Genomic DNA, 27,649 nt, shown 5'->3' with positions numbered 1-27,649 from the left:
GAAACAGAAAAAGAGATCAGAATGATTTTCTTGCACCTGTTGAGTTTCGGGAGTATTTAATTAGAAACAGTCGATAGGCCAAGGGTGGTGTATTTTTTAAACTCGATCCGTTTTTAAACGACACGTCCGCTCTTGAATGAAAGAGACACGGAAATTGGCGGTGGCCCCGCAGCGGGGTGTGCATGCAAGGTGCAAGGTTCGGGCAGAGCGCGGCGCGTGCCCACGCCGGGCGCCGGCGGCGAAGGCGGGCCTGCAGGGCTGGACCCGGGCTGCAGGGGGGCGTGGGGAGAGGCGGTCCAGAGGGCGCGGGCGGCGGCGAAGGCGGGCCTGCAGGGCTGGACCCGGGCTGCAGGGGGGCGTGGGGAGAGGCGGTCCAGAGGGCGCGGGCGGCGGCGAAGGCGGGCCTGCAGGGCTGGACCCGGGCTGCAGGGGGGCGTGGGGAGAGGCGGTCCAGAGGGCGCGGGCGGCGTCCCGCGGTCCCCAGGGGCCGGGCAGGCAGCTCTGCGCGGCTCCCATTAGCCGGCCCCGCGGGGAGGGGCGGGTGACCTCACGCCGGCCGGACTCCGCGGCCATTAGAGCGGCTCGGGGTGCGGGCGGCCGCGGCGGGGGGCGCGCTCCTCTCGGACGGACGGGAGAAGGGTGAGACGCTTGGGAGGCTGCGCAGGAGCTGAGCGGGCGAGAGTAAAGTCGTTGGAGGAGCAGCCCGGGCACCGGCCCGCCCGCCGGGGGTGTCGCCGTCGGGGTGTCCGGTGTCGTCGGCGCACGGGCCCTGCCCCCTGCAAGGGGTCCATCCGCTCAAGGCCAAGGGCGGGAGCGGGGAGGGGGCGGGCGAGACACTGGAAGGGTGTGAGGTGCTTGTTCCCGGAGGGGTCCGAGACGCACCCCAAGTTCTCCCCGCCACAAGCCACCGTCTGCTGGGGGCCTGGGGACGCGGTTACCTGTGAATGGCATGCTCAATCCCTGCTCCCACCCCTCAGGTATTGGCGCAGCTGGTAAAGCGAGATCGCGGCTGACACCGAAGGCCCACATCACCAGAAGAAGATGCGCGCGCCCATTGTAAGTGTGGGGGCGGGGGCGGGGGCGGGGTCGTGTCGTGCTGGTGGCTCCTGGTCCCCGAGCCTGACTTTACTCTGGAGAGAGGATCCTTGAAGACGTGGGGACCGCACCTCCCACAGCTGCTGGCGTCCGGCGTCCCCGGGCGGCCAGGGCCACCTGTTGGAGTTGTGGGCGCAGTCCTTGTCCCGGCCAGGGCCACCTGTTGGAGTTGTGGGCACAGTCCTTGTCCAGGGCTGGTTTGGAGGCCGCCCCCCACCCCGGAAACGGGACCCTCGGGAGGGAGGCAGCGGGGGCCAGGTCTCTCCACGCAAGGTGGGTGCGGCCCTCCTGAGTCCAACCTGGACAGGGGACCGGCTTTTGGTGCTGAATGCCAGAGGCTGGACCTGCAGCCTCAGGCCCCAAGTAACGCAGGGGCCTTTTTGATGTCAGATGACTCACGCCATGGCCAGCCCTGCCTGCACATTCCCAGCTCTGGCTTTTCCTCTTTCTAACCTCTGATATGGTTCAGAAATAGTACTGGGGCTTGACAAATGCCTCCCCTCCCCCAGGCAGGACTGCAGGGGTGGGGGTGGTGCAGGGCCGGCGGGGGTGGGGTTCAGAGTATAGGTTTTTGAGATGGACACACTCAGGATTGTGTTCCCACTGAGCCCCTGGCTGCAGGACTTTGGTCAAGTTCAAGTCCACTGTTCCTCAGCATGAAGGTTATATCACTTAATACTTAAGAAGTGCTCAGAACAGTGCCCCGCACACACAGTGAGTGCTCAACCATAATTCACAATCACCGTAATGCTTCATATTTGAATCCATACAAAGAGCTTTACGCAGTGCCTGGTGGCACAGTGTATCTGGCATATTTGACTCCTGGAGTGGTTACTTTTTAATATCCTCTACTCCATCTGACAACGTTATTCTCAGTGATAATCGTGAAATGAATAGTAGTAATAATGTCCAGAAAAAAGCACAGTGAACATTTTCTTTTATTGAACTTCATGTATGTAATCGTGCCAGTAAGAAAAAGAAAAACTGAAAAATAAAGTAAATGTGATAGTGCAAAAACAGGAAAAAGTAATGGAAAAAGTTTTTTTTTTTTTTTTTTTTTTTTTGAGACAGAGTCTCGCTTTGTTGTCCAGGCTAGAGTGAGTGCCGTGGCGTCAGCCTAGCTCACAGCAACCTCAAACTCCTGGGCTCGAGCGATCCTTCTGCCTCAGCCTCCCGGGTAGCTGGGACTACAGGCATGCGCCACCATGCCCGGCTAATTTTTTCTATATATATTAGTTGGCCAATTAATTTCTTTCTATTTATAGTAGAGACGGGGTCTCGCTCTTGCTCAGGCTGGTTTTGAACTCCTGACCTTGAGCAATCCGCCCGCCTCGGCCTCCCAAGAGCTAGGATTACAGGCGTGAGCCACAGCGCCCGGCCGGAAAAAGTTTTTCTTTAAATATTATTTATAATTCATTTTCTTTCCTTCTTTTTAAAATAGTGAGTGCTGCTGCCAGGAGGGCTTTAACACTTGGAGGCTGGGCTGCCCCCCCCCAGAGAGGGGGGGAGGACAGGGACCCCCTAGCCACCTTCTTTGTTATGCAGCAATAGGAAAAAGCTTTAATTGCATTGATGTATTTTTTGGGAAAAAGGGGAAAATGCCTACTCTTCCTTATAGGTTGGTCTCAGTAATGAATGATAATAGCACTACAACTTCTGCTTTGGAAACTTCTGAAAAGTTGCCCATGACTGTGTTAAAATTGGTGTTCTTTGCATATTCATGTTCAATATTCAGTAGAGCTAGATTTACCAATCCATCTTTGCTCACAGTTGATTGAAAAAAACTTTATTAATTTTTATTTCAAAAGCTGCTTTTGCATGAAACAGCAGAGAGACAGAAAGTTAGGAAAAGCCTTAAACATTAGGGTTAGTGTGGCAGAGATTTATCAAAATCCCATTTCGTAATAAATTCCAGACATTGAAATATTGCTTAAGTCTTTTTTTAAAATGATCAGTTCTTCAGAACAAATGAGTGAGAAATTATAAAAGTAACAAAAAGCAAAAAAATTTAAAAAAACAATAAGTTCTAGCAGCTTTTAAATATCTCTACATTAGAAACAGTTTCACTAAAACTTCTGAAAATTCCTCATTAAGTTTTTATTTTATTTGGCAAAATTCCCCAAGTTTTTGTTTTTCTGCAAAGATCAGAGAAAAGGACTGGATGATAGCGAATGTTGACATTTAATCCATTGCTTTAGAAAGAGAGTCTAGCTCTTGGTGAAAACCATCCAGGCTTTCAAACATTGCTTTTTTAGTTTCTTTTGGCATTGAGAGGGAGACTGTTTTGTCTTCTGTTTAAACACAGGAAAATGTAGGATTATAGAACTGGCCACGGAAACTGTATAAAGTAAGCTGGATTCCGAGTTCTTAGGAACCAACCGTGGAAACACAATGCATGGCTCAGTCTGATGTGTCAGGAACTGACTGTGTAACTGTGTTCTCTGATGTAACTGCCATGTAGAACACAACATTTTTAAAAGAATAAGAAATAAAAATGTGCTCATTGGAGGTTCACATGTTTATTATTAAATCTCAGTCGTAATTTCTGCAATTAGAATTTAGACCAATGAGATATCTTTTGGGGGGAGTAGTATTTTGTCACCGACATGAATGGCCAGCACATGGTAATAATAAAAAGCAGAGTGACTTTTGGTGGGTTTTATTATCGTTTTTAAATTTTCTACAGACAACTCGCCCCTGTTTGTCTGCAGTGGGGGTTGGGCCCACCTCCCCACTCTGGGCATGTTGTGTTGGCCTGATGAATGTTTGCTGAAGCAGCTCCCAGAGCCACCCTGGAATGGGAGAGGCTCAGTCCCCAGCTCCCTGAGCCCTTTAGTCCAGCCAGGCTGGGTGGCCTCCCAGGCTGATTCTTTCTTTCCTCTGCGTGGCTCAAACTTGCTAGAACTAACTAGTGGGCCGGGGCCTTTCCCTTCCCCCCACACCTGCCCCATCCTTGAATCTGTGGCGTGTTGAGCAGCTGCTGCTGAGGAAGCGAAGACCCAAAGTGAAACTGAGGCTCCGTAACATGAGGAAATTGATGGGCCTTCCCTGTTCTCTGGGTCTGGGCTCCCTACCTGGCTGACCGCCTCGAGATCCAAGTGTGCTCGCATCCCTGCAGAGCTGGCTCAGGTGCAAAGCGGAGGGGAGAAGGGAGGACCCTGCTCAAATAGCAGTGGGGGCTTCAGGCCCTTCAGGGTTTCGCCCCACTCTGCAGGAGCCACAGGCTGAGAGGGGCTCAGAGGGGAAAGCGGCGCGCCCCTCTAGGCCATGGACCTCTGCTGAGAAGGCTGCGTGTGCCAGGCTGGGTGCTGGCAAATTAGCTGGAACCCTGGCCCTGGGCTGCTCAAGGCCAGCTGGCGGGCTGGGCATGGGAACTGGTCACTCCTTCCCATGGGTCGGGCTCCACAATTACAGTCATCTGGTAACAGAGCTGGGTCGTGGAGGCAGCAGCCACTCTCTCTGCCGGGGCGTCTGGGGGGGGGGCATCGAGGAGTGAAGATGTTGACCCCGTTTTGAGGGATGAGGAGTTTTCCAGGTGAACGAGGGGCATTTCAGGCCTGGCGTGCAGTGACGCTGGGGCAAGTCCCACCACGGGAGCAGAGGCGTTCCTGTTACTGGGCGTCAGTACCTTCGTGCGAATTACTTAGTCGATTGGGAAGAACTTGGCCCTTGGGTTCAGGCAGGTCTGCAGTGGAATCCTGGCACTGCTTTTCGGGGAGCTCTGAGACCTTATGCAAGTTAATTCCCCCGAGCTCAGTTTCCTGGTCTGTAAAAGGGGCTGTTGTAAAAGATTCCAGGAACATGTGGAAATCCCTGGTGCCTGGTGGTGGTGGTGGTGGGGTAATTCTACGTGAGTCGGGGCAGTTCTGACCCATGAGGGGTGAGGTTTGCCATGTAGGAGAACAGGCCTGGGGGCTGCTGGCTGAGAGCCCGGGAGAGCAGATGAGTTTTGCTTCCTTTTCCCAGGATGCCTGTGACTTTGGGGCTGCTGAGGCTCGGCCCGATCCCTGCTGGCGCTGCTCCTGTCCCTCCCCGACTGGCTAGCAGCCCAGGGCACAGGATGGCAGTTGGGGAAGGGATGACTTGGCAGGCCAGCTCTTATTCATTCCTCCTCCACCTTCTCTCTGGGCCTGCGGCTGGGAACCTGGGCAGCCAGGCCTCCTCTCCTCTTTGCACCCACCCAGCCTGCAGCACAGGGTCTCCACCCTCCTGCAGGCCTAAGTAGTTTGACAGCTTTCACTTTCATTAACTCAGTTATTACTTACACAAACCCTGCTGGGTGGGTCTTAGCCCCATTTTACCATGAAAGCTCAGAGAGGTTAAGTAATTCCTGAAGGTCACACAGCACTAGAGCAGAGAAGGGCTCAGTTGAGGCCCCCGTGGGTGGGCTGAGCTCTGTTTCTGGGGACACAGCCTCAGATAGAGGGACCCACCCAGATCCTCATGTTTTTTTCCTTTTCCTAACACTTTGGCACTAAAACTCTCAACTCCCTGCCAAGAAGTCCTTTCTCAACACCCACCCTGGACTTCAGGCCTTCCTGTTATCTTGAGCTTCCAGACTTTTCCCCCAGAGCGTCAGAAGTGAAGGGGCAGGCGAGGTTAGGAATTTCTGGTCACCATAGCCTGTGTTTTGGGGAAACACAGAGAAGAACTGGTCTCAGTCTGGGTTTCACAACCTCACAACAGTATCTCCAACTGGTTTTACAGCTTGCTCCTTCGAGTATTCTGTGACCTTTCCAAATAAAAATAATAACAACCGCCTGGGAACAGAGGCAGCAAAAACTGCCAGTTCCTGAACGCTTCCCCTGCACCAGCTCCTGTTTGCTGGGTGCTTTATAGGTATTCGCTTATTCGATCCTCAGGATAATCCCATGAATCAGGTTCTATAATCATCCCCATTTTACAGCCCAGGAAACTGAGGCCAGGAGAAGCTGGGTAATTTGTCCAAGGCTATACAGTTAGTAAGTAGCCAGGATATAAACAGAGCCCTAAGTGTGTAATCACTATGGTCTTTCTGAAGATTAAATCCATCCTGATTTAAAACAGAGCAGTCGTGCTCACTATCCTACTTTCTGTATATATATATTTTTGTATTCCTGAAATATTTCATAAAAAACCCAAGCCCTCAAACTCTGATGAGGCGAATGGGCGTGTGTGGGTTGGAATGCTTCCTGCATGGCCTTGGGTGAAAGGAAAACACTCTTTTTTTGTTTTGTTTCAACCCTTGGCTTGAAAACTGTTCTAAAAGTGCCCACGCTTCCCTCCCTGGCCCTGTGCAGTGCCCAGAGCTGGGGGTGTTGCCCCGAATCAGAGTCACATGCGTGAACGTGGATTAGCATGACGCAACTGCCATTGGAGAGGGGTGAAATCTGCTGTAGGGCACGACTGTCTCCTTCCTCCTTGCAGGGGTGAGGAAGAGGTTGGGGTTCACATTCTGGCTTTGCCACTTCCAGGCCAACGCTGGGCAAGTGACATCATCACCCTTAGCCTCAGGTTCCCCACCTGCAAAGTGAGGCGTGACCACCCATCTCAGTCTAACTTTTCAGCCTTACCCCTTCTCTCTGCTTCAGATGCCGTCTCCTGTGGTTCTTACTTGGGCTGCACAGGTGAATCACCTGGGAACTTTATGGTAATACCAGGCCGGGGCGCCACCTCATGGATTCTGCTTCCGACCAAATCCCAGGAGCACTCCGGGATTCCCACTCGCCACAGTGGTTTTGCTCCTTCGAACCCTCTGCCCCGCCTGCCCTCTCCTCCCTGCCCCCTGCTTGCCTGTCTTCATGTAAGGGGCTCTCCATGTAGCCCCTTAAAGGCCATGTCCTGCCCACCACCTTCTCTGCCTGCAGTACAGTGTGCAGGATTCGGACGTCCTGGGATCTGGCTTTGAATTCTGTCTCTACCACATACAAGTTCTCTCTCATCTTTCAAGACCTAAACAAAAATACCAGCTGCTGCCTCTTCTACAGCTTCTCTGATTCCTCTCCTCCCATTTTCTCTTAAACCCCTTTCAGCCAGGCTTTGCCTCCAACTCCCAATAGAAGCTGTTCTCATAACGGTGGGTGTCCCTTATCCCAGACCACTCTCCTGGGCTCCAGACTCATGGGTGCAGCTGCTTCCCAAGCCTGCTAGTTTGGCTGCCGGGTAGACGTTCCCTGCAGCCAGCCCAGGCACGAGGACTTGGTGGTCCCCCAGCCCGCTCTGTCTGCAGCCAGCCCCATGCCAGCCTCCCAGTGGCTCTGGCTAGAAACCTTGGGGACTTGTGCCTCCTCATTCCTTCACAGCCCACCTTGCTCCTTCAGCACGGCCTGTTGGCTGTACCTTTGAGGAAGGCCCAGGATCTGTTACTTCTCATCCCGTCCCCTACTCTACCTGGTCTGGCCCGCATCGCTGCTCCTGTGCTTGCCCCCCAGCAGGTCCTCTCCTTCCTCCTCGCCTGCTGCCTGCCATCCCTTCCCGACACAGCGGCTAGAGGGACCCTTTAAAGCCCAAGTTGCACTGTGTGTCTCTTGCGTTCCAACCTTGCAGCTGCGGCTGGGATGCAAGCTACAGGCGTGGAGTCAGGAACCGGCTCTGGAGCACAGAATTAGAGCATGTCCCTCACGCGTCTGTCCTGTTGTCACGGCCCTGTCATTGCCCTGACTCCCTCAGTGCATTAGCTCTTCAATCACTTCAATTACAAAAAAAGAGTTTAAAGATATTATATGGGAGGAAAGAATAGATAGTAGATGCACATATTTGCGACGAAGCAAACACAGTATGTAGCAGCATGCTCTGGTGGGTATGCAGCTGTTTGTTAAATAAACTTCCTTCAACTTTGAACATTTGGAAATTCAAACTGTATGTTTGAAATTTTTTTTGTTGTTTTTTGAGACAGAGTCTTCCTCTGTTGCCCAGGGTAGAGTGCTGTGGCAACAGCCTAGCTCACAGCAACCTCAAACTCCTGGGCTCAAGTGATCCTCCTGCCTCAGCCTCCCGAGTAGCTGGGACTACAGGCATGTGCCACCACGCCCGGCTAATTTTTTCTATATATTTGTAGTTGGCCAATTAATTTTTTTCTATTTTTTAGTAGAGATAGGGTCTCGCTCTTGCTAGGGCTGGTTTTGAACTCCTGACCTTGAGCCATCCTCCCACCTCAGCCTCCCAGAGTGTTGGGATTACAGGCGTGAGCCATCGCGCCCGGCCCCAACTTGCTTTTTTAACGCATACTTCCACCTCTGCTCATGTGAATTCACCTTGCTCTCTCCAACGTCTGTATGTCTGTGCGGATGTAGGATAATTTGCTTAAGTGGTCCTTACTGATGGTTGTTTGGCTGGTTTTTCCAATATAAATTTCAGAGGCCAGAAATTGCTCCTCAATTTGCTTGCTAAGGAAAATGGCTGTGATACAGCTCTTTGTAACACTGCTTTTGTGGGGGGACAAAGGACTTTTGTTCTGAAATCCAGTGGGCACAGACTGGGCTTTGCCATGGTCAGTGCGTGTGCTGCGGGGACGTGGGAGAGCCTTGGCTGCTCCCGCTGGTGTGGAAGGGCGACCGCGGCCCCAGCCTGGCTCCCCGCACAGAACCAGCTGACAGCGTGATGGAGCTCCATTCCCCGGTTGCAGCTGGTTCTTTTGTAACGGGGATTGGCAAACTTTCTCTGTAAAAGGCCAGACAGTAAACATTTTGGATTTCGCTATGGCGTCTCTGTCGCAATGACTGAATCCTGCTGTTGTAGCGAGAGAACAGCAGGGACAGAATGTGAGTGCATGAGCGAGGCTATGTTCCAGGCAGCCGTTACGGACACTAAAATTTGAATTTCACGTCATTTTCATGTGTCACAAAATAGTCTTCTTTAGACTTCCCCACCCCACCAACGACTTAAAAAATGTCAAAATCATTCTTAGCCTGCAGGCCGTACAAAAACAGGCAGAGGTCCACACTTGGCCCACGACTGTAGTTTCATGCTTCCAATTTTGGAACATGAGTTTGCCTTCTTAATTTTGATTCAGCCGGGTTGGCTTATGGGTAATCATCCGGTAATTGTTTTTCTCGTTGGATCTTAGTGGGAGAGGGCGAATTATTCCCATCCTCAGTTCCTGGTACCCTGTCCTCATTGGTCCCTGCAAAGACCCCTCTCTTGTGTGTTTGTTTATGTATTTGTTTCCTTTAATCGTTTTTCTTTACTTCCGTCTGTCTCCCCAGTGGCCACCATCCTGGTGCGTTTAATATGCATCCTTTGGTGTGTATGACTTTTAGCTTGTCATTGTTGCTTTTTAAAGATTACTTTTTCAGGGTGGTTCCTGTAAGATGTGCATTGTAGCTTTGCCTGCAAGTATGTTTAATTTATGTAACTGGCACGGCACTATAGAGCTGACCCTCATTTTCCCACTCGGCACTGTGTTTTAGAGATTATCCACATTGCCATTGGAACAGTGAGTCCTTGCTTCTAACTAGCACATAGGGCTCCGTAGGTGAGTCCACTCTTTTTACTTTATTTTTAAAGAGAAGTTTCCTTGGTTGGGTGCAGTGGCTCACACCTGTAATCCTAGCACTTTGGAAGACCAAGGTGGGAGAATTGCTTGAGCTCAGGAGTTTGAGCTTGCAGTGGGCTATGATGATGCCACTGTACTCTAGCCTGGGCAATAGAGCGAGACGCTGCCTCAAAAAAAAAAGTTTCCTTGGTGGTATTAAGTGCTGAGCTTGTGCATATTTGGAAAATGTATCTTTTTCCCTTACAAGGGACAGACAACTTGGCTGAGTGTAAAAAAAAAAAGTCAAAATTCTTTTCCTTCCAAATTGTAGATGTCCATTTAAAAAATATTATTTTAAATTTTTATTTGTTTTTAAAAATTGTTTTTTTTTAAAATAAGATATAATTTACCCTTTGTGTGTTCAGTTCTGTGAGTTTTAATAAATACATGCCATTGCAGAATCATCACTACCGTCAAGATATAGGACAGTATAGAAAGTTTAATTATCCTGAAATTCCCTCCTGGCCCAGGTAGTCAGTCCCTCTCCTCAGGGACAGCCAGTCTCTCATGCCCAGCCCTTGGCAATCGCTGATTAATTTTCTGTCCTGTAGTTACGCCTGTTCTGGAATGACATATAAATGGAATCATGCAGTAGGTAGCTGTTTGGGTATGACATTTTTCACTCTTCCTGTGTAGATAACTAAATACGTTTTCTGCCTAAGGCGTTATAATAATTAATTTTTGTCACTGTGATAAACTTTTTTTTTTTTTTTGTAAACGCAGCACGTTTCCGTGTGTAGGTCCCTGTCACCGATGTTTGCCTGGAGCACAGCGAGCCCCTGGCGTCTGCGGGCTGCTATTGCCCGATGTCACCGTGCTGTTGTCCGGCTGAGCCTTTTCCAATCACAGCCAACCCCCGGGGCCGGGCCTTGCCTTGTCTTTCCGTCCTTGCCTGTTTAGGGAGATCCTGGTTCAATTCCCTTTGGGGGCCCTTGGCCTTGGACCTAACTCCGACCAAATATTAATATATATTTTTCTTTTATTCGGGAGAACAAATGGGATTGACTCATCGTGACGGTTGTCCGTGGTTCTGATACAGGCTCTCGGTAAGAACCGGGCGCCCTCCTTTTGGAAGATGACTTGTGTGTGCTGCAAAAAGGGAACGTGACAGTCTCTGTGACATTCTCGTGGAAAGACCCCCCCCGCCCCCCGGCATGCATGGTGCATGCTTGTAGTTTTAGTATTTCTGTGGAATAATAAGCGAGCGGCCCGTGGGCCCTGCTGGGGGCCCTGCCTCCCGGGCCAGCGGGCCTCGTCCCGCCCGGGCTGCGGTGGGCCCGGCAAGCGCGGACGGCCCGAGCCAGGCTTTGGCGGGCTCTGTCTCCAGGTGTCCAAAGGGTGGCGTCCTCGCTCCTTACAGAGGCTGGAGGTTGGCCTGGACCGGAGAAGCGTGCCACCTCGGATTCCGTCCCTGCCCCCTGCCCACCCCCTGCACTCAGCACGGGTCGGGTAGTGGACGTCCACGGCGTGGGAGGGCGTGGTCTCGAACCTCTCTGAAGTCCGCTCAAGCCCCGCCCCCTGCTCCCTAACGGGGCGGGGCTCTGGGGAGCATGCGCAGTGCCTGTCCTACTCCCCGCCCTCACACGCACTCTGCCCCCTACCGTGCTCGTCCCGCGCAGCCTCGCACGCACGCGCACTCACGCCCCTCGGCACCAGGCTGAGTGGCTGGGGGGCGTCGCCGCCCGAGACCCCCGCTAGTTCCCTCCCGGGCCCGGGCCGGGCTGCGGAGTGTCCGTGGGGCGCCCTCCGGATCCCGCGGCCTCTGGTCCTTTGCACAAATTCTCTCGGCCTCGATTTCCTCATCCATAAAATGGGGTTCATCACAGCGCCCGCCTCCTAGGATGGCTGTGTGGGTTTATTGAGCCGCCCTGTAGAACACAGCGGAGGGCTTGGCTCGGGTAAGAGTTCAACAAATGATATTCCTAGAAATAGTCACCGTCAGGCGGAGACTCCAGCTAAAGAAGAAACCCTCTGGGTCTGCGCCCTGCGCCCTACCTGCACCTGCACCTGCAGGGCCGGGGCACAGGCTTGTGGAGTCAGGCGGGCGTCGGACCAGAGGGCAGGGCCGAGCTCAGGACACACGTCCTGCTGAGCTGACAGGGGTGGGGGCCGCCGAGCTGCACCCGCCTGACCCAGCCCTGCCCCAGGTTCCAAGGTCTCCTGCCACCTCTAACAGCCCTGTTCTTGGTTTTGCAGCCAGAGCCGGAGATCGGAGACCTGATTGAGATTTTCCGCCCTTTCTACAGACACTGGGCCATCTATGTTGGCGATGGATATGTGGTCCACCTGGCACCCCCAAGTAAGGCACATGGGGCCTCCACCGTGCTGGGCCTAGGGGCTGGGAAGAGAGGAGGGATGGAGGGAGTGGTGGGTAACGTGTGACCCCCACATTTTCCTTGCTCCTTGACTGGCTGTGCTTGTGAGTGTTATAAGAAGGCAGTTTGGGGTAGGGCAATGGTTTTCAAAGTCTATTTCTTGGAACCCCAGGGGGTTCCATAGAGAGGTTGAATGGGGTGTCCAAGGGGGAAGCTCTGCTCTCATGTGATGACATTTTATACAGCACATTCAACTCTTAAGCATAAGATTCCCAGAAAGAGCACAGGTGTTCGGGCAGATGGACTTGGTTATGGATTTCCACTCTCTGGCCTTGGTTTCCTTATTTGTAACCTGAGGCTAAGAATACTTGGAGAATTATGAAAATTCCCCACCCCTTTTCTTAAACTTTTTGCTTGAAGTGGGGCATAACATAACTATTATGAAGTACATAGTCAGTGACATTTAAAGAAATTCACCCGTGTGACAACCACCGGGATCCGGGTCCGGAACATTTGTCTCCCTCCTGGCTCTGCGGGAGCCCTGCCCCAGCCCTGCCGCCGCCACCGCCATTCTAGTTTCTCTGGCTGCAGGTTGCTTTTGCCTGTTCCAGAACGTGTTGGGAATCGCAGGGCTGCCTTTCTGCGCCTGGCTCCTGTCCCTGGGCGTCCCGCCCGTGAGGGTCCTTCATGTTGTTGTGAGTAGCAGTAGCGGCGGTTCTTGTTCAGTGCTGGGTATTTCCCGTATGTGAACATGCCACACTTTGTGACCCGTTCTTACCCATTTCTGCCCAGTGTGTCGTCTGTTTGTTGTCAGCTCGGTGCCAGTTTTTGGCTGCTGTGAACAGGGCGGCTCTGGACGTTCGCGACCATGTTTTTCCCCACCCCTCCACTTTGAACGCATGGCCTCGCCTGTGCTGTAGCGACATCAGTAGTCACCAGAGGAGATGTCATCGTCCCACCCCAGGCCCCCTGCGTATAGGCTCTGGACCCCTCCTCTTCCTTTCATAAGAACCTCGCTCCTCAGATGCCTGCCTCTTCTGTAATACCATTGTCCCCCTGGCAATGGGGTCATCCATGTGGGCGTAGAAGCCACTGGAATATCTCCCGTTGGCAAAACAAACACCCCCCCATGCTCTCGTCCTTCTCGGGTTAGCCCCCGTTCGTGTGGCAGCCATGCCTGTGGGTGTCCCCGGCTAGCGTTCTTGCTATTCTCTCTGTAGTACCCCACTCAGGCTCTCTCTGCCCCCTGCTGGGGCAGCTCTCACCCGGCTGGCAAAGGGCCAAGGTTGGCATTCCTGGCCCCGCTCATTTGGCTTCTCTGCCGCGTTTGACCTGAATGACCTGTCTCTGCTCCACCTGGCACCTGCCTCTCTTCCTCCCCCATGGGACCTTCCCTTTTTGGTCTCCTGTGTGGGCTGCTCCTCCTCTCCCTCGTCCCCACTTGGGTCCCATGGCTTCCGATACCTTCTCTTGGTTCATGTCTCCTAAGCCCAGACCTTCAACTCAGAGCACTGATTGCTCCAGACTTGCATGGCCTTTGACCCCTGGGCATCTCCACTTGGGTGTCTACTTGGTGTCACGAACCTGGCTGCCCCAGATGGAAGGCTCCAGTGGATGACACCGTCCAGCTCCTCGGGCTAAAAGCCTAGGAGCCATTCTCCATCCTCGTCACCCCGTGTCTACTGGTCTGGGAAGCCTGCTGGCTTCACCTCTGACATAGGCCCCAGCCCTGACCACTGCTCGCTGTCCCATAGCAGCGCCCTGGTGTGATGACCACCTCCCTCGCCCGCTGCAGCTCTGGCTGGGTCTCTGCCTCTTGTCCACTCACGGCCAGCTGGCGTGATCGCTCTGAAGTGGAAATTGGATCGTGCCACTCCTCTCCTTAAAATTCTCGATTGGACTCTCATCACACGTAGAACACCGTTCCAAGTCCGCACCGTGGCCGGTGGGGCCTGGCGTGGTCTGGCCTCTTCCTGCCTCTCCGAACGTCGTCTCTCTCTTCTCTCCTCTCAGGTCTCTGGACTGCAGCTGCGCCGGCCTCCTTGCTGCCCCCCAAGCGGGCCAGCCTCTTTCCTTCCTGGGGTTGCTGCCCCGGCTGCTCTTCTGCCGGGTGCTGTTTCCCAGACCCTGGTGCGGCTGCGTCTCCACCAGCCTCAGCTCAGAGGCCCTTTCCTCAGGGGCCTGCCCGACCTGAGCCAGCATTTCTCAGTACCTGAAAGCATCCTATTTTGCGTGTTTGTTCATCGTTGGCGCCCTCCCAGTAGAGTGGGGGCTGCCTAGGGGCAGGCCTGCCGTCTAGACGGCGCCAGTGATGCCAGCACCTTGGACAGGGCCTGGCGCCTGGCGGGGCCGGTATTGACTGCGGCTGCGCTGGACAGGTGTGGTTGGTGGACCGGGGTGCAGGGAAAGGCGTGGCAGGGATCTGGGTGGACAGGTGTGTCACAGATCACTGGATCTGTCACAGACGCTCCTTCAGTGGAAAAGACGCTTCCACCTGCATCTTCTCCTTTGAGCGTCGCAGGAACGTGTGGGGCAGGTGAGGCGACCAGGAACTGCGGGGCTTAGGGTTGGACGGAAGCTCAGTGGACTCGCTGCCGCCCTCACCCCCTGCCGGACGCTGGTGAGGGCGCCTTTTGTGGCCGGCTCCCTTAGCCCTCCTAGCTCCCTGCGTGGCAGGGACTGTTTTTGTCCCTTTACTACGAAGAATCAGAGACTTAGAGAAGCTGAAAGCTTGTTCAAGGCCACGTAGCGGGTGAGTGTGCAGGCAGGACTCACAGCTGGGCAGCCTGACTCTGGACTCTGTCACTTAACTGCCCACCCTGCGGCTTCCCTAATGCCAGTCGCTGGTTGTGTGCTGTATCCATGTGCCCTTCCTACGACTGTTTCCTTAGTAACTTTTTAAAAAATGAAGTAATTATTTTAAAACTAACTTCAAATGACCACACTGGTGTGTATTTGTGTACTTATTCTAGTGTGTATTTGGGGATTCCCACGGCATTGGCCCAGCAAAGTTAAGTGACATGTCCAGGTCTCTCGGCTGGTTGGTGATGGAGCCAGCGTCAGGCCAGAGCTGTGACTGTCAGCCTGTGCACGTGCCACCGCGCTCGGGGCAGCACAGGCTGAGGAAGCCTCGCTCGTAGGCGTTGACCCTGCACTGCCACAGCCCCAGGGCTGGCATCTCCTTGCCCCTTGCTGGCCTCACCCCAGTCCCAGCCGTGTCACCAGCCTGCTGGGCACCGAGCCCAGATGGGCCTCAAGAGCTCGTCCTCTCCACAAACTCGGGTCGGCGAAGGCGCCCTCTCTCATTCACCTGGGTGAGTCCCCCAAGCGCCACCTGCCCCGCTTCTCTCAAGTCTGAATTCCCCGGATTTTCTAAAAATCTCAACATCATGCTCAAGATGAGGGTTTGGTTGTCTCTGGAAAGCCACGCAGAGCAGGACATGGATGTGATCGGCCCCTCCTGCCATTACCTGTCGCTGTGACAGGGTGTCACAGTTGGAGACTGGTCCCGCTTGGTAACAGGGTGTTGCTGAGGCACCCTGGGGACCCTGATGCTGACAGGGCCTCTCGGGCTTTGAGCAGAGGGAGCCTCCTCTCGCCATGTCCCCTGGCACCTAGTTCCGCCTCTCGAGTGCATCCCCACGTCCTCAGCCGCCACACCCAGTGCGTGCTCTGCCACCCACGGTACAGGTTGGCTGTGTTGGGAGGGACGCCCAGTCTCTGCTGGCACCGACTTTCTGCCTTCACCATCCTGGTCTTGGGGTTGAACTCGGACTCCTGTTCTTCAAGGTCATTTCATTTCTGGAGCTTTGTTTCCCCTTCCAGACCCGGACCTTTGGCCAGGGCTGTGCTGTGTACCCACTGGGCCTCCCTAGGGTCACAACTCGGGAAGCAGCTGTGTGTTTTGGTTCCTTTGGTCCCAGAGGGCTGGGAGTCCTGAAAACCCAGCCACCTTTTCTGCAGCAGTCAGCTTTGTGTAGTCAAGGAGCTGTAGCCCCGATGGAATGACAGGAGGGTCACACCCTATTTTCCCTGAAAGATGAGCATGCTCTTGGCTCATATCTACATAATCAAAAAGAGGGCTGCTTAGGTGTCATGGGGTGTAGAAGGCCAGCTTCTGTGGGTTAAGAGAAAGCAGAGTAAATCATGGATCTTCCCTACTCCTCATTTCTGATAAGGAAACCGGGGCCCAGAGACCACAAGTGCCTTCTCCAAAGCCACACAGCCTAGCTCTTCCACATCTTTTTTTTTTTTTTTTGAGACAGAGTCTCGCTGTGTTGCCCAGGCTAGAGTGAGTGCCGTGGCGTCAGCCTAGCTCACAGCAACCTCAAACTCCTGGGCTCAAGCAATCCTCCTGCCTCAGCCTCCCGAGTAGCTGGGACTACAGGCATGCGCCACCATGCCCGGCTAATTTTTTCTATATATATTAATTGACCAATTAATTTCTTTCTATTTATAGTAGAGACGGGGTCTCGCTCTTGCTCAGGCTGGTTTCGAACTCCTGACCTCGAGCGATCAGCCCGCCTCGGCCTCCCAGAGTGCTAGGATTACAGGCGTGAACCACCACGCCCAGCCGCTCTTCCACATCTTGCTCGCCCTCTGTGGACGGTACCAAGGGCGGATGCCCAGCTCTGAGCCCCCGGGGCCCAGCCCAGGACCAACCCCTGTCTGTTTCCTCTTTGTGGATCCGCAGGTGAAGTGGCGGGAGCCGGCGCGGCCAGCGTGATGTCCGCCCTGACCAACAGAGCCGTGGTGAAGAAGGAGCTGCTGTACGATGTGGCCGGGAGAGACAAGTACCAGGTCAACAACAAGCACGACAACAAGTACACGCCGCTGCCTCCCAGCAAGATCGTCAAGCGGGCGGAGGAGCTGGTGGGGCAGGAGGTGCTCTACAAGCTGACCAGCGAGAACTGCGAGCACTTTGTGAACGAGCTGCGCTACGGAGTCGCCCGCAGCGACCAGGTGCGTCCTCAGCCAGGGTCCCTTCCCCAGGAACCCACAGTCCCCTCAGCCGACTGCGGCTGGGCATCAGTGTGGGTGGAGACAGAGGCGGGAACAGGCAAAAAAGCAGAGACAGAATTCCTGCCTGGAGGACGCTGCCGTGGGGGTGGGACGAGGGAGGGGGACAGACAGCAGGTGGGCAGCGCAGATCCGCACGGTTGGGGCAGTGGCCAACGGAGGGGCCTTGGCCCCGGGGGTCGCCCTGATGCCGAGCCCTTCCTGGCCCCCGCCCTGAGGTGTCCCCTGACAGCCCTATAAGAGGGTTTTATGATGCCCACCTTACAGATGGGGAAACTAAGGCTCACAGAGCTCAAGTAAGTGTCTATGGCCATTCATTTCATCAAACAAATCTTAGTCGAGCCTTCAGACCAGGTACTTGTCTTTCCCTGTGCTCATAAGTAGCAGAAGTGGGACGTGAAGCTCAGGTCTGTGTGACGTGGCCTTAGTGAACCCCAGCGTCACCCCCGGAGCCCCTGGGGATGCGGTCTTGCCTGCTTACCTGGTCTGATTTTGGCCATGCCCTCTCTCTTCTTTGTGTCTTTTTTCTCCTCCCATTCTCTCTCACTTCCTCCCCTCCCTTTTGGCCCCTTCCCCACTCTTTTTTTTGGGGTGGGAGCATTGTTCAGAAAATTCTAATGTGGACTGTTGATGTAAAAGAATGTGGTGGTTTTTAATTTTTTCAGTGAATGATGAGGTTAAGATCTGTTGTTGTTTACTTGCATTCATGTTTTTATTTCTTGGGATCTAACCTCCTCGTCCTTGGTCAGCGTGGGGGTCAAGAGTGTGGGCTCCCGGAGCCAGGCAGGCCTGGGCTGGGCACTGCCTCTGCCGCCCATGTAACCCTGGGGGATTTAGGCAAGCTCCCTACACTGTGGCAAAGCACAGATGATGGTGCCTGTCTTGGAGGATTGCAATGTGAGTTAAATAAGAGCATCTTTATGCTTAGCACAGTGCAGACTCCAAAAGTGCATTTAATAAATTGTAGTAGGGGCCAGGTGCAGTGGTTCATGCCAGTAATTCCAGCACTTTGGGAGGCCGAGGTGGAAGGATCGCTCGAGGCCAGGATTTTGAGGCCATTCTGACCAACATAGCAAGACCCTGTCTTTACAAAAAATGTAAAAGTTAGCTGGATGTGTTGGCGGGTGCCTGCAGTCCTCGCTACTTGGGAGGCTGAGCCAGGAGGATTGCTGGAGCTGGGCCATTAGAGATTGCAGTGAGCTGTGATAACAACGCCAGCTGCACTCCAGCCTAGACAATAGGGCGAGACTCTGTTTCAAAAAAACAAATTGTATTAGTAGATGTAGTCAGAATTGTCCTCACTTTATTTGTTTGTTTATCTTTGCTTACCCAGTGCCTTGTCCACTGGCCTCTCTGGGCCACAGTGGCTTGGATGGGGAGGGGGGTCTTGAATTCACCAGGACCACCTATAGGGGTCACTCGCAACTCTCCTTGTGCTGCTGATAACCACCTGTGCTTACGACACTCACCCCTGTGGGGGTTAGTTTGTTCCTATTCCTCTCTATGATATTAGTTATCTTCCAATGGGTATCCTCTTATATTTTCAATCAATTAGGTTATTATTGTTCAAAACTATATATATATATATATATATATATATATATATATATATATATTAAAGGTGATCACTATCAAAATTGAGTAGCAGGTACATATCTAACCAGGTAGGGAAAGAGCAGTATTGTCAATGTTTGGCGAAGACTCCCAGAGTCTCTGGTTCACAATCTGGCTTTGACTTCCCGAAGAGTCTATAAGAGCCTTCTTCTGGGGAACCAGTGGGCAGGGCCACGAGAGGAACTTCATTAATACCTGAATATTGCCAGGTTAAAAGGGTGGTGCAAAGAAAGAAGGAATCTGGGGGGGTGCTGGCACTTAGCACATCTGTCTCTTGGGGATAATGGCCTTCAAAACACTTGCCTCTTGAGTAGCATGTGATGATGCATAGCCATCCTGGTATCTCCCTTTACTGGCGTCCTAGAGATTCCTTTCAGTTCTTTCTTGTATCAATGCTTTTATCCTCTGTAGGTCGTATCTTTCCCTTTCTTGGCTTACTCCCTTGTTTTGGTGAGTTACTTCCCCCAATAGTTTACTGAGAAGCGGTGCGTGCCTGAAAATGCCTTCATTTTATCCTCATATTTGGTTGACAGTTTGGCTGGGTATAAGATTCGAGGTTGGAAATGATTGTTTTCAGAGTTTTGAAGGCATTGCTTTATTGTCATCTAGCTTTTGCATTTATGGTAGAGAAGTCTGAAATGGTTCTGATTTTTGATCCTTTGTAAGTGATCTATTTTTTCTTTCCAGAAGCTTACATAATCCTTTTATCCTCCATATTCTGAAATTTCACTGTGATACACTTGTGTGGGTCTATTTTCTTGTATCGTGCCAGGCAATTGGTGACTCCTCTCAATCTGGAAACTCACTCCCTGTAGTTCTGGGAAATTTCCCAGTTTGTGTTCTCTGGAATTCCTATCATTAGGTTGTTGGACTCCTACACTGCTCCTCTGATTTCTTTATCTTCTCTCTCCCATTTTCCATTTATTTGTCTTTTTAAATTTGAAAACTAACATTTATTGGCAAATTTAGGTATAATAGATTTTTAAAAATAGAACTAGCAGTGGCAATATTAGCATGTCAGAGAAACTTAAGCTAAAAAATCTGATTTCATCTGTGGTGACGTTGCATCCCAATCATGGTTTTCACTCGTTCATGGTTTCCACTTCAGGTAAATTTCCACACTCCTATGCAGCAATAAGCTCCAAATATGGATTTCAATACAACCTTGGGAAGCAATAAGATACTCTATGAAATTCAGGGTGCAACAGTAAGAACATCTGGTATATGTACAAAATACACCCTCATCATCTCATTTTTAATTATTCTTTCAGTATTTATTAATAGAATAAAGAATAAGTCCACAAATTTTATAAGTAGAGAATTTTTACAAAATTCTCACATAATTTAGTAAAATACTTATGTCATTAGGTACAAATGCTATTTAGAGTACTTAAATAAAATTCCAAATCTTGAGATAGTAAGATAACAAAGAAATATTTTCCACCATTTACTCTTTTTGTAAACAATAATTCAACTCTTGTTGCAAAATGAAGCGATACAAATTAGGCACGTCACGCTTTTCTTCCTGTGGCTTTTGCCCTGTGTGCTTACCCATTCACCCGTTCCTTGAAAGAGGCAAAACAATGACAGCACAACAATGAAACAATATAAACAATTCTACTGGATCCCTTCAGAGAAAACGAAATCAGAACATTCTACACAGTGAAAAGAGGTGCCATCTCTACCGTTTCCAAAGATTTCATCCTTCATTTCTTGGTCTAGGATGAGGGTTTCTTGACCTCGGCACTGTTGACACTTTGGGCCAGATAATTCTTCATCGTCGGGACCTGTCCTGTGCATTGTAGGATGTTTAGAGGCATCCCTGGCCTCTACACACCAGATACCAGCAGCAGCCAACCCCCAGGTGTAAACCAAAAACGTCTGTAGACATTGCCAAATTTCCCCAGAGGACAAGACTGCCCCTAGTTGAGAAGTGCCTAGGTGGGTGATGACCATCGCACATGCTGTGAGCCAAATTAAATACAACTTCTGCATGTGCCCCAGCTCATCAGAGATGGTGGACTTAGTACAAATTGGAAAATGCCCACCAGTGTTTTTCTTTGTAACTACTGCCAAAGCAGCGATTCTCCTTTTCATTTAACTCATGAGGACGATTTTGTTTGCCTTTTAAAGAATCCGGTCAGTCATTATCTTTATTTGTGCTAAGTAAGCTCTTTGAAGCAGACTAGATTTTCCTTCAACAGAATATTTGTGACTCATCTAACTTCCCAGTAAGAGAGGGAAGCAATGAATTTAAAACTCAAATGTAATTTGTGCTTTATATGCCTAAGAATATTCTAGAAAAGGAATTTCCTACTTTCCACCTACCTGAAAATAATTAGGCTTAAAAAAAAAAAAAGGCATATTTTAGTAAGGTTTTATTTATTTATTTATTTTTTTGAGACAGAGTCTCACTTTGTTGCCCAGGCTAGAGTGAGTGCCGTGGCATCAGCCTAGCTCACAGTAACCTCAAACTCCTGGGCTCAAGCGATCCTCCTGCCTCAGCCTCCCAAGTAGCTGGGACTACAGGCATGTGCCACCATGCCTGGCTAATTTTAGTTGGTAAATTAATTTCTTTCTATTTTTAGTAGAGACGGGGTCTCACTCAGGCTGGTTTCGAACTCCTGATCTCAAGCAACTCTCCCGCTTCGGCCTCCCAGAGTGCTAGGATTACAGGCATAAGCCACCACGCCCGGCCTTAGTAAGGTTTTATAAAGAAGCTTTCATACCGAATAGTCCTCAAAAAAAAAAAAAGCAACCAGAAGGTATGCTCATAATGAAATCTAGTCTGAGTCAAATAAAATATTAAGATATATAGAAATTGAAAATGTATCCAGTGGCAATACATATATTACATGAATCTGGATAAATTATGGGGTATAATTTTGAAAGTACTGTAAATGAAACCACATTTTTATACAAATATTCTTATAACAGTCCTTATGTTGCAACCTCTAATAGTCTAAATTCAATTGCTTTCAGAATAATAAGAGTCTTCTCTACTTTTTCTTCTTTTTCTTTTTGAGACAGAGTGTTGCTCTCTTACCCTGGCTAGAGTGCAGTGGTGTGATCATCCTCATCATCTCATTTTTAAACTCCTGGGCTCAAGTGGTCCTCCTGCCTCAGCCTCCCGTGGCTAATCTTTCTATTTTTAGTAGAGACAGGGTCTTGCTCTTGCTCAGACTGGTCTTGAACTCCTGAGCTCAAGCAATCCCCCGCCTCGGCCTCCCAGAGTGCCAGGATTACAGGTGTGAGCCAGCACGCCCGGCCTCCACTTCTTTACTCGACTTACAGCGTTGCTGAAAGTGAAGGAAGCACATTAGAATTTTCTTTTTCCCAGAAGCAATTCAGACTTCCCTGAGTTGGGGCTTAACTCAGAAGAGCTGTGTGGCATAAAAGGGTAAACATCTGCAGTCTGATAGAGTTTGCTGACTTAAAAATAGACAGATCTCTAATGAGGGGCAGTTTTTCTCTTTCACAATATTCTGGTCTAAGACCTGTGTCGCACACCATGTAACCCACTTTCAGAATGGTCAGAAGTCCGGTAACGTCAGCACGGCGGCTGTGCTGGACCCGTCGGCCTTGCAATGGGCAAATGATCGATGGCACCGAAGGCAGCACTGACCCTTGCACAGACAGTTTTCCCCATACAGTGTGTACTGTAGGACGCACTCGATACCACTTTCTTGTATTTAATCCCACTCTTTGACTATGTACAAAGCATGGCCACAGGCAGTGAGGTTATTGGTTATTGTTGTTTTCCTTGACAAAGTGTCTTTTGTATGAACCCGTTGCATCAGCATTTGTTCTCACACTGTGAGGTTCTGTAAAGGACTAGGGACATATTGTTCCTCCTCCATTATCTGCAAACCATTTCTCCTGCCCTGACATAGAGCTTAGCAAGGAAAACACTGGAAACAAGTGATGTTAGGCAGGTCCCCTAGCAAGTTAACCCAACAGAACCACGGCTGTCACAAACCTGTGCCTAATTACCTTTTAGAGGAAGCTTTAAAGACTGACCAGCAGTCAAACCTCAGTTTGGTAACTTCATCCAAACTTTTGACCTTATGAGTTCTGTCTGTTAAAACTTCTATATTACCAATGTAGAGAAGACTTTAGAAGTCTTCAATGGTTCAAAAAAAATTACATATATCTGGGCCACAAATGTGTTGAGCATAGCTGTGTGTGACGTCAGGAGATGTACCAGCGTAACTAACAGCACAGGGTAGGATGCCCAGACCTGACCCCCTTGGCATTCAGAACTCACGACGAAGCTCACAGCTGAGTGCTGTGGTATACTGAGATGGCTTCCTTTCTTTTTGAGGGGGGCAGGGGGCTCTTTTATCTTGATGATAATTATTACTTCATTTATTTATTTATTTTTGAGACAGAGTCTCATTTTGTTGCCTAGGCTAGAGTGAGTGCTGTGGCATCAGCCTAGCTCACAGCAACCTCAAACTCCTGGGCTCAAGCAATCCTCCTGCCTCAGCCTCCCGAGTAGCTGGGACTACAGGCATGTGCCACCATGCCCGGCTAATTTTTTCTATATATATTAGTTGGCCAATTAATTTCTTTCTATTTGTAGTAGAGACGGGGTCTCGCTCTTGCTCAGGCTGGTTTTGAACTCCTGACCTTGAGCAATCCGCTCGCTTTGGCCTCCCAGAGTCCTAGGATTACAGGCGTGAGCCACTGCTCCCGGCCTAATTTTTTTTTTTTTTTGAGACAGAGTCTCACTGTGTTGCCTGGGTTAGAGTGCCCTGGTGTCAGCGTAGTTCACAGCAACCTCAAACTCCTGGTCTCAAGTGATCCTTCTGCCTCAGCCTCCTGAGTAGCTGGGACTACAGGCATGCACCACCATGCCCGGCTAATATTTTCAATTAATTTCTATTTTTTAGTAGAGACGGGGTCTCACTCTTGCTCAGGCTGGTTTCGAACTCCTGACCTTGAGTGATCTGCCCGCCTCGGCTTCCCAGAGTGCTAATTATTATTTCCTTTTATTGCTTAGTTTTCTTTGTACCTGTTGTCAGTTCTTCCCACACCATCCAATTAGCTCTCGGTACAATTCTTCACAAGGGAAATCACGTCAAGTAATCTATCGGTCTTTGTATGTTTTCTCTGGACACGTCCATCCCAGAGATGGCCCTTCTCCTTCTCTCTGTCCTGGCTGCTCCTGGGCCAGTGGCATGACTGTCGTCCTGGGACTTCCCTTTGGTGTCTTGCTTGGGATTTCCTTTCCTCCTCTTGGATAGATGTCCCTGGTTGCGTGATCTCTTAGTTTCCTATTTATTTTCTCTTTTCCTTATTTAGGTAGAACACATCCTCCAGAAGTTGCTTTAGGGTAGAGAGAGAGCACGGGGGGGGGGGGAGGGTAGGGGGGGAGGATAATGGCAGTGGCTGTCCCCAGCATGCCAGGCTCTTGAGTCACTGCTCCAGTCTGCATTGGCTAGCGTATTAGTTTCCTATTGCTGCTATAACAAATCGCCATGAATTTGATGGCTTAAAACGGTACCAATTTATTATCTTATAGTTCTGGAGGTCAGAAGTCCAAAATGGGTCTCACTGGGCTACAGTCAAGGCATGGCTGTTCTTTTCTGTAGCCTCTAGGAGAGAGTCTATTTTCTTTCCTTTTGCAACTTCTAGAGGCTGCCGGCATTCCTTGGCTTGCAGTCCCCTTATGTCTTCAAAGCCAGCATTGGCTGGCCCAGTCTTTCTCACATCACATCACTGTGACACAGAGTCTTCTGCCTCTGTCTTCCATCTTTTAGGGAACTTTGTGATTCCATTGAACTCATCTGGATAATCCAGAATAATCTCTCTATTTTAAGGTAAATTGATTAGCAACCTTAATTCCATCTGCAACCTTAATTCCCCCTTGCCATGTAGCACGGCGTATTTATAGGTTCCTGGAATTAGGCCATGGACATCTTTCGGGGGGGCATTATTCTGTCTACCGTTTACTCTCCATACCTGGTACAAAGCTGTCATCCCAGGATCTCACTTCACCATCATAATAGGGAGATTCTCTTCTGTTCTCTCCTGTGCTGGAAGGCCCATCTTCTGTATCTAATGTCTTCTTCTTTCTTTGTTCACTCCCTTGTTTTGGTGGAACCTTCTTTAGCAACTTCCTGAAAAAGGATGCATGCATGGAATGTAAATTTTTTGAGATTCTGTATTTTTGAATTATTTTTTATTTTACCCTTTCACTTGATTTGATAGTTTGTCTGGGTATAGAATTCTAAGTTGGAAATGTTTTTTTAGCAGTTTGGAGGCATTACTCCACTGCCTTCTTGCTTCCAGCATTGCTTCTGAGAAATCAGAAGCCATCCTGATTCTTGATCTTTTCTTCATTTCTTGTTTTTCTTCCTGGCTCTAGACGTTACATCTTTTCTTTACCCAGTGTTCTAAAATTTCATGGTCGTGTGACTTGGTGTGAGTCTACTTTTATCCATTAAGACAGACCTCAGTGCACCATTTCAACCTGAAATACATCTTTTGGTTTTAGATTTTCATTAATTATTGATATTTCACTCTTGATTCTTCTCCCCTGTGTAGCTTTTTCTGGAATTTTTGTTATTTGAATGTTGAACTGCTTGGATTGTTCTGTATTTTTTATTTTTGGTTTCTGTTTTCTATCTTTATTTTTTTGCTATTCTTTTTAAGAGTTTTTTTATGTTTTAACCTTTCTATCGAGTTTGCCATTTCTGTCATTTTTATTTTCTATGAACTGTTTCTATTTTCTCAATATTCTATTATTTTTTATAGTAGCATGCTGTTATTTATTAGATATAATATATTCTCTTATTCTCTAATGATGGTTTTAAAAAAGACATTTTCTTTTCTAGATATGGTTTCTATTTCTCTAGATTGCTTTCCTTTTTGGTTGTTTTTCTCTCTGTCTTCAAATTTAGAGCCCTTCTTCAGATGTCTGGTACATTGGTTGTACGCCCACGCGTAAGGGTAGGGGGCTTGCTACTGAATGTAATCTCGGAGTGAATGGGGTTCAGGTAATGGCCTGCTGACTTCCATCCAAGTTGTTACAAAAAAAAAAAAAAAAAAGAACACATAAAGAGTAACTCCACGCCCGGCAGGACCAGCGCTGGGGATGCGGCGCTGAGCAAGACAGCCACGTCCTTGCTGCCATGGAGGCCACGGTTCACTGAGTCCTCGGTACTAACTCCTCCCTGACTTCACGCTTGCTTCAAGAGCTCCCCTCTGGCCAGCCAGGGTGTTGACCATCCTGCCATCGTCCCCCTGTCCTTTCCACAGTCACCCTCCGAGGATTTATGTACTTTAAATACTTACAGGGTGAATCGAGTCCATGTAAACTCCAGGCCAGCTGCCTCTGTCCACTGACGCTTTCCCCATTCGGCTCTCTCCTTCCCTTTTCCCTGCCGGTGTCTGTTGACTTCTGACTTTGGCCAGGAAGGCCGAGGCGGACGTGAGGCTCCCTGAGCTGAATGCCCCCTCTGAACGTGCGGCCTGTCCTCAGATTCCTGACATGGAGTCTGACTCACCCTCTTCTCTGTTGCAGGTCAGAGATTTCGTCCTGGCAGCGGGCGTCGCAGGAGTGGGCTTGGCAGCCATGGGCCTGGTTGGAGTCATGTTCTCAAGAAACAAGCAACAAAAGCATTAAGTTGAAAGGACTGTCCTGTCAGGCATGACTTTATACATGAAGGGAGTCTCGTTTTGCTACAGAGTTTGTGGTTTGGTTTGTGGATTTCATTCTGTTTTATAGTAAGGTTTATTGTCACAGAATAAAATAAAGCACAGTAAGAGAGGATTTTACTGGGGGAAATGCAGCAAGAATTGCCTGGTGTGAATCTGTCGAGGGAACAGCCGGGCTTTGTTCCTGGGTTTTCTTTCACTTTCTCTTTGCAGGCCGTGTCTGTGCACTGCAGGAAACATAGTCCAACTCCAGTTAACTAAAGGGCGTTTCTGGTTGTCAGGTTACACGCGGGCAGCAAGGGAGACAGACAGACCCCATACACGGGACAGCCAGCCAGGACCTTTGGCCTGGAACTAGATTCAGTATGGCTTGTGAGATTCAGCCGCTGCAGTCTGTAGATCTTCAGTGGAGTTAAAAAAACAAAACGAAGAGGCCTCTGCCATAAGGAAACTCAGTATATGCTCTTGACAGTTTTGCTAAAACTTCCCTTATTTTCCTCTGCTCCATGTCTTTCCTCTGCCTTGTCGCTTCTACCCCTTGGGTGATCCAGAGCTCCTGCTTCTTCACCACTTCTGCTTGCCATGCTCACATCTCTGATTCCACATCCCCACCTTCTCTTCTCTTGCCAGCTTGGCTTCATCTCTCCCCGCTGCCAGCCTGCCACTCTGTGCTCCCAGAGCAAGCTCCCAGGGGAGAATCTGATTGGCTCAGCTCACCACAGAACTCAGCATTCCCATTGGCTATCTTTGTGTCAGGTGACCACCACTGGGCCAATCACCTCTGCCTGATGGTGGAGTCACATGGTACAAACATTGCCTCAGACTTTAGGGGGTAGGAGTGTGACTGTCCCCATAATTGACATCTCTGCTGCTGAGCCCTCAGGAGAGGGGCTGGGAGAAGGTACCACTTTCTGCAGCTGGTCATTTGAGGTCTTATAGCTACTCACTGGGTGTGGTAAATGTTCAATGTGACTGTTTCTCTGAAGGGGGCTTTTATGGGTTTCTCAGAAAGGTTCTCTTGGGGCCGACTGTCCTTCCTTCCGCAGAACCATGCTTCCCTTCTACCTGGTTGCCACTGTTTCCTTTGTCAGCCCTGGTGGTCTGGGGACAATCCCGTCTGTTGGGGTCCTGGACAGGATTTACAAATGGCTCCATTCTAGCTCTGTCCAGATCTGGTACAGGATGAACACCTGCTCGTCTATGTCCCAGTGTCCATAGAAGAACCATTTTCATTCTTTGCAGTTTCTTTTTGTCCCAGCTCTGTTGATGTAACATCTAAGGCCAGTTCTCAGACTTCCCAAACTTACGGACACAGGCCAAGCTCAAACTGTGGGTCTTCTGAAGCTCTCTTGCTCTGTCACATGGCATAAGGTAAAGGAGACACATACAGTGTAAACCTCCAAACTAATTATGGAGAAAAAAAGGAATG

The 27,649-nt window shown here is 50.2% G+C and overlaps 1 protein-coding gene across 1 annotated transcript; it reads left to right on the top strand.

Annotated features, from left to right (window-relative positions):
* Window positions 1-455: 455 nt before the first annotated feature.
* LOC105878652 (phospholipase A and acyltransferase 3) lies at window positions 456-26,361 on the top strand. Its single transcript, XM_020286415.2, has 5 exons — window positions 456-639; window positions 978-1,056; window positions 11,804-11,906; window positions 16,616-16,884; window positions 26,087-26,361. Exons 2-5 carry the CDS (start codon window positions 1,042-1,044, stop codon window positions 26,186-26,188), a joined length of 489 nt encoding a protein of 162 aa, XP_020142004.1. The 5' UTR covers window positions 456-639; window positions 978-1,041; the 3' UTR covers window positions 26,189-26,361.
* Window positions 26,362-27,649: the final 1,288 nt, after the last annotated feature.

This window comes from Microcebus murinus, chromosome 4, assembly GCF_040939455.1.
Source record: "Microcebus murinus isolate Inina chromosome 4, M.murinus_Inina_mat1.0, whole genome shotgun sequence".
Lineage (NCBI taxonomy): Eukaryota > Metazoa > Chordata > Mammalia > Primates > Cheirogaleidae > Microcebus > Microcebus murinus.
The sequence above is the reverse complement of the archived record's forward strand: the minus strand, read 5'-3'. Positions and strand labels throughout refer to the sequence as shown.